The 9,288-nt window shown below is 54.9% G+C and overlaps 1 protein-coding gene across 1 annotated transcript in view; it reads left to right on the top strand.

Annotated features, from left to right (window-relative positions):
- The window catches only part of LZTS2 (leucine zipper tumor suppressor 2), a 7,122-nt gene extending 6,715 nt beyond the window's left edge, over positions 1–407 (top strand). The window contains 1 exon segment of the mRNA XM_050899124.1: positions 314–407. Within this exon segment, the coding sequence (XP_050755081.1) occupies positions 314–407 (94 nt within the window).
- The last annotated feature ends 8,881 nt before the right edge of the window (positions 408–9,288 follow it).

Consider the following 9,288-nt stretch of genomic DNA (forward strand, 5'->3'; position numbering starts at 1 on the left):
ATCTGCTGGGTGATATGGAGGGATAGAACTTGGGTTCTGCTGCTGGTACCAAGCCCATTGCCCTGGGGGAGAGGCTGTTTGGCTGAGTCAGGGGAGATATAGCCCTGGGAGGGAGTCACAGCCTTTCCTTTGGCTGTGCAGGAGCAGCCATGCCAAAGCTCATCATTTGGAGAGGGGGAAGAAAAAAAAGATCAAGAGGGGGAGGAAAAGCAGGCTTTTATCAAAACCTCCTACTTCAAAGTTGTCCAGCTGAAGTGCTCCCCTTTGGTTTAATTTGAAGTGATGTTTCCTTCAGCAACTGCAGCTAAATGGCATCAAACGAGGCTGAAATGGCCAGAAAGCCTGGAAAGGAAAGGCACCGTTTGGGAACAGCTCAAGGCAGACCTTCCCATTGGGGTCATCCGTGAAAGCCTTTCCATGGGGATGAAAACTGCCAAAGCTGGCATTTCTCATCCCTCAGCTCATGGAATGGGATAAAATCCAAATTCTTTTGGGAATGGGGGTAATTTCCCATCCTGGGTGCCTGGGGCACATCTACCCCTCTGAACTGGCTGCAGTATCTGTGCTCATGAGCAAGGGGAAGGCAGGAGATGGAGACCTGGGTGTTGCTCTGCCCTGAGGAGCCAGCGTACTTCCCAGGCTTGTGGTTCCCAGCCTGCAGCCCCCCAAAGCCAGATGCCGGGCGCTGCTTTGGCAGCCCCTCTGCATGGATGAGAGCTAAACCAGATTGCGGGGAGCACCAGGGGAAGGGGCACGAATCCATCTTCCTGACAAACCTCTCCAAACCCTCCTGGACCGGAAAAGGCTGGCCCCTGCTCCCAACGCCTGGGGAATTCCTGCGTGGGGGCAGTGGGGAAAACCAGCAACAGCAGGGCACGTGCTCCCCTGTCACAGCATCCCTTAACTACTAAAAAACTGCCTGGGAGGCAAAGCAGCTGGCTTTTCCTGGGAGAGCCTGACATGCTCCTGTCTGCTGCATAGGAACTGATTTTCCCCATCTGGCTGGAAAATGGAGAGAAGCTACTTTGAAGGCAGCTGTGTCCTGTCCCTGCTGGGGACAGCGGGGCTGGGTGCCTCCTGGGCAGTGGGTTTGGTCACTGGGAGGACAAAGGTGGTTGAAACAGGCCAGCAAATCTGAAAGCTTCTCTGGAGAGAGGGACATGTCCTGGGAAACAGAGAAAGATCATGGTCATCTCTTCCACCTCCAGTGGTGGAAGTAAGGTTTTAATGGCAATGATTATGCTAGCACTAAAGCCACTGGCCAGGGAGGAAAGTGAAGGACAAGTCACGTGTCACTGCACATGGAGGAGGCATGCTCAGAGCTGTCTGTTTGCTGGGGACTGCTCCTAACAGTGCCTCCAAACCTTCTTCCACTCAAAAGACTTGAGTGTTGTTCCAGCCAGAGGCTGCTTTATGGAATGGGACTTCAGGCACCTGTGAAGGTGGCAGAGCTGGGACCCTGATCCAAGATTTTCTTACATTAAATCTCAGGGGGGAGATGCTCAAATATGTGTTTGTGCTTGCAGTGATGGGAGCTCCATGGAGCAAAAGGCATCTGACCATATGCTCTTTCTCATGCTCTCCTTGATGTTTGGGGAAAGGTCCCTGCCACTCTTATGTGAAGTCTTGAAGCTGCATGAAGAGGCAAGGAGGAAAAAAATCCTTCTCCCGTAAGAGTGGGGTGAAAGGAGCTGTAATTTCTCTTCTCCCAGTCCGGCAGCCCCACATCCCCCACAGCAGATCCATTCCAGCACTGGTAGGGTTGCTGCTTTCTCAAGTCTCCCCCCTTCTCGCCCCCTCCTCTGCCTCCCCCCCCCGGCTCTGCTCCACGTGCTCCCAGCTGCTCTAGGATGATACAGGCGGGCGCAGAGTTCATGGGAGCCGTACCTGTGCTTTGTCTTCATCTGTCACCCCTCCTGACAGTCAGATCCATCTTAAACTGGGAGCGAGAGGGGAAGAGAGGGAAGCAATAATTAACCTCTGCGCAGGCCGCTCCCGAAATGCTGCAGTCTGGTGATGCACGAGGAGACGTCCCTGACACTTTTATTGCTACTCCAGCACCGTGCTGCATCTGTAGGAGGTGATTTGGATGGGCTGGGATACCTGAGACTTTCATTATGGTTGAAGAGCTGCTGGCACCTGCAGCCCTTCCCTGCTGGGTGCATTAGTGAGGGCTCCCCACCACCCTTGCTTGCAGAGCTGGGGGGCAAAGCTCATGTGGGGTGTTTGCAGGCAGGCTGGGTCAGGGTTTTCATGGCGCAGTCCTTGGCAGGGGCGGGGGGGGATTAGATTTAGGGGTTGAAGTTGTCTCTGGTGTGGGTGGAATACAGGTGTGCAGGAGCAGAGCTGGCGGGGTGGTCTGGGATGGGTAGTCCCAGCCCCAGAGTGAGCTGCCGGGATGTGCCTGAGGCCTAGGGCAGGAGCCAAGGTGTTATGGATCCTGAGCTCCCATTACCTGCGACAGATCCTTGGTGGCAACCTTGTCCTGGACTGGAAACTTTCCTCAATGGGGACATGAAGTGGGGAGAAGGGCTGGGGGCTTTTTGGCTCCCTTGTGATACTGTGCTGGACCGTAATGCCATCTTGGCAAGGGATGGTGCTGAACGTCCCCCTGGGTGCCTGTGGGTCCCTGTGCTGGCACCCTTGGGGTGGGGTGGCCCCACAGCCATCTTCCAGCAAGGCTGGGACAGCAGTGACACTGCATGGCTGACGAAGTCAGCTACGCACCTGCCTGCTTGGGACCTGGTAGCAAAGGAGCCTGGTAATTAAAGCAGCATTAGTGGCCAAGGTCCATGAGATACAAAGACAACAGTTGTTCTTGTGAACCCAGTGGAGCCCAGGGACAAACACAGCCTGACCCTGCATGGAAATCGGGAAAAGCCGTCCAGGGGTTGGTGTCTGGCTTGGTTTGCTCCTCGGTTCTTCTGCATGATTGCTGGGCCGTCAATCAGAGCAGCGACTGCGTTTCATTACATGCCAATGCCCATTCAGCAGATGTTGCAGCCTCATCTCATACAAGTGTGAGAGAAAATCAATGCCAAAAGCACTTGGCGGCCAAACCCTGGGTCGTGCTGATCCAAAGTGGCTCGTGGTCAGGTTGGTGATGTGTCAAACTCCTGGTCCTCCATGCAGGTGTGTGGAGGCTGGGGAAGGATAGGGCAGAGCTGGGGACCTGGTGTAGGGCCAGATCCTGGTGTGGGATGTGCTGTTGTGCAGTGTCTTGCAGTGTCCTGGACACAAAAGGTCCTGCGTCCGGGGAGGGGAGCAAAAAGAACTCCTTGGGATGTGTCTTTGGGATAGCACTGGCATGTCGTGTTTGCCCATGAGATGGGTTGCAGTGGTTGTTCCTCCCCAAAAATGGACCCAAGCAACCAGGACTGTGAGCGGGCAGGAGCCTGGCATCAGGTCCCACTGCTGTCTCCAGGGTCTGCAGCAAGGGGTGGCCGTCCAAGGGCTGTGAGCTTCCCGGGATGGAGGGCCGGTGGGTCAGTGCCATCTCCTGGATGGGAGGATGGGGGTGCCACTGGAGCTGGCACAGGGAAGAGCCACAGTGGGATTTCAGGCCCAGAGGAAATGCCTCGTAGGATCTGGTGGATTAAGCTTATCAAAATGAGCAGGAGGGCCCCTGATCATTTTTTGAGGAGGAATCACCAGGTGCTGAAGGACTGGCTCATGAAACTGAGAAACAGAAAACATGAATCTGGACCTGTGTTCAAACCAAGAGAAGAACACTTAAAAATAAGATCCATTTTGTTTTCCAGTTGTTTTAGCGGTGAGAGGGGCTGAAATAAGCCCATCCACCAAGATCAGAGGTGGCTTAGCCTGCTCTTGTTGTCTGCAGAGCAAACTGGGATCCTTTTCCACGTGTTTTTGTCGTAGAGATGCTTTAAGCAAATCCAAGTTACAGCTGTCGGTGTTTGGAGGCAGGCTGATATGACCTGGCCTGGGTAATTTCAGAGGCAACTGCAGAGGATCCTGGCATCTCTCCTAGCCTTGAATTCTCTACCTGCAGCCTTGGTCCTGGCAGGTTTCTTACTCCATGTCCTGGCACCCGTGTCTTATGAACTGTCAGCCCCATCGGTGTCCCCAGGCGGTTTCTAAGGGGTCTATAAAAAGCCATCAAGAAAGGCAGAGGTGGCTTCTGCACAGGCCAGAATTTGGGGCAAATTCCTAGTGGGAGACAGTCTCTGCTTTAAAGAAAACACAGTCTCTGCATGTAAGAAGCTGTTGCTCATATCAGTTGGAAATGGGTAAACTGAGGCACGGAAGATGAGACTGATTTTTCCCAGCTGAGGCAGAGACCTGGTAGCAAGCCCAGAGATGACTCAAAGTCTTGTACAGCTTCCCTCTTCTAGCTGCAAAAGCATCCATTGGGAACAGGTCAGCAGACTGAAGAAAACCAGCCCCAAACTTTCCAGCTCAGCCTTCAAGGGGTAGTTTGCCATGGGTAGAGGGGGAAAATGCTCCTGAACACCTGAAATGTCCGAACAGGCTGCAGATGAGGCCATGCACAAGTGCTGCCAGCTCTCTGGCTTCTGAGCGGCAGCAAGACTTGGCCTTTCCCTGCACAGATGGGGGTTTAATCAGGCACAGTTTAAGCACATGGGTGTTCAGCACTAATCCAATTTCCCTCCATTCATTAGGGTGGTTATTCATCAGTCGAGTATGATGAAAGGCTGCGAGTCTACGTGGATGCTGGAGAGCAGCAGCACTGCTCGATGCCGGCGTGCGGCCATGAGCCCAGCCCTCCTGATGGCCGGTGGGGATGGCAAGTGAGCTGCTGGATCATCCCAATCCCTTCACAGCACCAAATTGCAAGCTAGGCTTGCTCCACCAAGCTCCAGAGATCAAGTTGTCTTAGGCTTGTCCAGCAATCAGATGGGAAACTGGCTGAAGCACCAGGTAACACACACGGACAGAGAGCTGCTGGGTTGGGAGAGGACCTGAAGGGATGGAAACCTGTGGCTCCACTCTGATCCATCAGATCCTTGCATTGCTCCTCAGGGTTAATTGTACAGTAAGATTGCAGGGCAAAGCCAATCTCCCACTGCTCTGTGAGCCCACAAACCACCGTGTTCAACAAGCTGGTCCCAACCCTATGGAGAAAGGCCACTCTCTGTGAGAGCAGAGCTATGGGGAGTGGGCAAAGGGATGGCTGGTGCCCCAGGCTGGGTCAGAGCTTGCGTAAAACACCAGCTGGAACAGCCATGGGTGAGGCTGCACGGGGAAGGCAGCTGCTTTGGGTGCACATTTGCTTCTTCCAAGGGTTTGGCAGATGCACTTCCACCTCTGCCACCCGGTGCCTGGGCAGACGGGTCAGGAGGCTGCCAGTGCAGGTCCTGGCTGTGCCCTGGGACCCTGGCATCCAAGAAAAAGACAAGAGATGTGTCTCCCTCTGTCCCTTTCCCCTGTATGTGAAGCTCAACAGACCTTAGCTTTCCAGACAAACAGCAAAGTTTGCACAAATGTCTAAGATGTTCCCTCCTGTCTCCCAACTCCTGTCTTCAGTGTGAATATTCTGGCCGTTAAAGGCAAAAATGTAAATTACCCTCCATAGTTGGTGTAAATTTTGGTGTGAGGTGAATGAAAAGGGCTGCAAACACTGTACAGGAAGAATCAAAGTCTGTTGAGTGGATGCAAGTGTGAGCATTTCCCTGCTGCGTTTATTCCCCTGGCCCTAGTAAATGGCCCTTGTAGCGTGGCTCATGGGAATGAGAATTACTGCCCTGCCCCAGGGAGCTAAAGGGTAACTACCAATTAGCAGCTGGAGAGTTATTGGGTAATTCTGATTATCATGAGGTGTCTGGGGACCTCTGGGTCATCACCACAGGGCACCTGGGCTGTGAGCAGGTATTTAACCGCATTCTGGAGTGAACCAAAGTGACTTTCACATCCTGGCCAGGGCCTGGTCCTGCAGACCCCACTTGGGGGTCCCAGCGCAGGGCCCAGGAGGGGCAGGGGGTGAGAGCTGCTTACCACCCATGGAGCTGAGCTACCGAGCTCCTGGCCAGTCCGTCTGTCCGTCCTGTGCCCTCCCTGGCTGGGAGCTGGGTACGAACACATCCGAGATGCTGTCCGTCTGGACCTGGAAGCTGAACACACCTTTGGGGCCCTGAAATAGCCTCCAGGCTGCCTGCTGGCATGGGGTCTCCTTTGCCTCCTCACTTTCCCCCTTTTCTTTCCTCTCCTCTGCAGGATTCCTCCTCCAAAGCACTGATCCCTCAGTCCCAACACCTGAAGCCCTCATTCATTCAGTCTCCAGCTCATGGCATCTTCCAAAACCCCCCTGGCATCCTTGCAGCCCCCTGCCCACCCTAAGCCCATCTCCCCTCTTTCCCCAGCACCCCGCTTCCCAACCCTGGCCGAGCAGCAAGGCGCTAACACCGGCACCCCTCTACCTTCCGAAAGGGGCTAGTGGTTGTGTTTGATGGGAGCAATCCATCTCCATCATTGTAATGACCGTTCCCATTAATCGGCCATAAACTAATAAAGTAAGCACTTTCCCCTCCATCCCCACCACCCCCCCCAAACTTCATTAAGTCTTTAGTACATTAATATGTCTTACTTAGTGTCTGCTTTGGCCTCTGTTTGGTTTTTTTTTTTAGTTTTTTTTCCTTTTTTTTTTTTTTTTTTTTTTTTGCTGTGGGTAGCATGGGTTTACCTGATGATGTTATTCCCTGCAGCCCTGAGGAAGCTTTGACAGCCCAGGTCATCCTTACGGTGGCGGGAACATCACGCATGCTGGCAAGTCGAGAAGAAAGGGACAGGGACAGGGGGGGCAGAGGGAGGGAGGAATAAAAGATCCCGTACACCTCCAAATTAAATTTGTGATGCCTGGCATCAGATGGGCCCGCAGCCAGAGATTAATTCGACTGATCAAGTTATAAAGAGCGCTGAGGCGGGTAATCAATCTTGGAGCTGTCAGGCGAATAGGCAGCAGTATTAACCTGGCAGGACTCGCACACACATACACACGCACACACGCAGAAGCCTTTTTAATTCCTTTCACATTGACTATTATTTCGCAGGCCTGTTTATTTTGGAAGGCTGGGGAGAGGCGGGGAGCAGCGGCGCTTTGGTCTCTCCTCCTCCGACCCCAGCAGCCATAGCCCCATCCAAGCGGAGCATCATTCCCCCCCTCGTGCGTCCACCACCTCCACGTGCAAAGGGGAGGCCCTTGGCCATGAAGTTAGAAGCCTTTAGGGTCAATTTTCCAAGGGACAACACTGGATTTTCTGCCTGATACTGAGAAGACTCAGTCTGGGTTTTCTCCTCTTCCCAGACTTGTGGCGGTGGCGTTACTCTTCCCTGCTAGCCCCCAGGCTGGGACTGCAAACGAGCTTCTTGGAGCTGAGTCTGCAGAGCCCATAGCAGATGAAGGCCAGGAGCTCTCTTTGGAGGTCTTCCTCAGGAATGGGGTGCAAATGAAGCAGATTAGAAGTAGTGAGAGCTGGGCAGCTCTCCCTTTGCTCTGAGCCTTGGGAGTGACAACCCCGCAGACAGCAGAGGAGAGCTCTACCTGTATGGGCTGGAGACCCCTGCGCTGGCCAGGTGCTGTGCAGAGACCTTGTCTGGTCCAGCCTCAGAGGTGGACGAGGCAGGTCCTACAGGTTCAGGGTTGGGCATCTAAAGAGTCTTGGATCAGCTCCACAGAGAGGAGACTCGCAGGCGAGAGCAGGGGCAAGTCCAGCCAGGGACCCGGCAACGGGCTGTTTCAGCCAGTTGGAAAGATGACACAAAGAGCAGGAGTTTGGGGTGCTCAGCCAGCAGCCAGCACTGCAGTGGGTCTGGGACACCCCCAGTGCCCCATGGGATCATTGGCTATAAATATGCACCCAGTTGCTGGCTGTTCACAGCAAACCACCCATGACGTTAGGAGGCAGTGGGACCTCCTTACATGAGGAGAGCAGGATACCGTCCCCTGCTAACTCCTCTCTGGCTGCGGACATCTTCTCAGGGGATGTAGCCAAGGAGCAATGTCTCCATGCATAAGTCAATGTGAGCAGCCACCAAAAGCTGTTGGTTTTTTTTTTTGCTGGGCTAAACACACGGTGCCCCATCTGGCATCCTCCAGGGGCTGGGAGGGGACCTGGCCAGGTGAACCAGCTCATACTGGTCCTAGCTTTGAACCCAAGTGCTGAGCATGGCCCAAATGCATGGGGACTGGGAGCCGGCTCTGCAGGGTCCTCCTCCTGGTGGCTGGTGGCTGCACAGACCCCATCTGAGTGTGAGTGCTTGTTCAATGAAAAGGCTCTGGCATGAGTCCTCCCCATACTGCAGCCCTTCTGGTTGTCCCGGCTGGCCAAGGGGCTGAGAGCCCATGCTGAGCCCCTGGGCTGGTAGCCCTTTGGCTCAGAGCCATGCTGCCCCATGTCTGGGCAGGTTGGAGTTTTGCAGTGGCCCTGGCGTCCTTTCCAGTGCCAAAGCTGCAAGCCGTCAGCATGACACAAGCAGGACACATGGCTCAGGCTGCTGGGAACGCTGTGGCCTTTCCGGGATGCTCAAGTGGGTCCTTTCAGGCTGGAACAAATTGCGTGGGCAGCCGAGGGGTCTCTGAGAAACACTCTGGGGTGGGAGCCGGCGTCCCTGCAAGAGGAGTTGCTTTCCAAGCAAGGTCCCCTGGTCAAACATTTCAAAATCCTTTCACTCCCACAGTTTCCCTGCACATCCCCTTCAGGGGTTGTCAGTCAGGCTGTGATGGCCCCACTGCGAGCCAGGGCATCCAGCACGGCTGCAGCTTGCAGCCAGCTCCCGTGTCTGTGCATCCAGCACACGTGTGCATGCAAGGGCTGTGCCGAGGGCTGAGGCACTCGCCTTCAGGGTGCTTGGGGTGGGTCCCCAAAGGGGGCAGAGGTTGGGGAAGGATTGCTGGATGATGTGCTCAGTGCCAGCACTTGTCCTCTGCGTCCCTCTCTCTCCAAAGGGGGTGCAGGGCTCCCCAGAGCCTTCTTCTGATGGCTGATAGGTGCCCCAGGGGTGTCCCCATCTTCCCTCATGTCCCCCATAGAGCGGAGCAGAGGTGCTGGGACTGCTTTCACCTCCGTGCCGGGCAGGTGTCTTCTCCCCTCTGCTCAGAGCATGTGGCCACAGCCATTCCCCCATCTCCTGTCCCCATGGCCTTATCCCTGCTATCCTGCGGAGCTCTGATTGATGCCGCAGCTCCTTGCCCCAGACCCGCCGACAAACACCTGTATCCTCTGCCGGCTGCACCAACCCTGCCAGCTCACAGGGCTGCAGGCAAGAGGGCTGCATCACGGTGCCAAGCCACTCCTGCTCAGCTCACACCAG

Source organism: Gymnogyps californianus, chromosome 6, assembly GCF_018139145.2.
Source record: "Gymnogyps californianus isolate 813 chromosome 6, ASM1813914v2, whole genome shotgun sequence".
Taxonomy (NCBI): domain Eukaryota; kingdom Metazoa; phylum Chordata; class Aves; order Accipitriformes; family Cathartidae; genus Gymnogyps; species Gymnogyps californianus.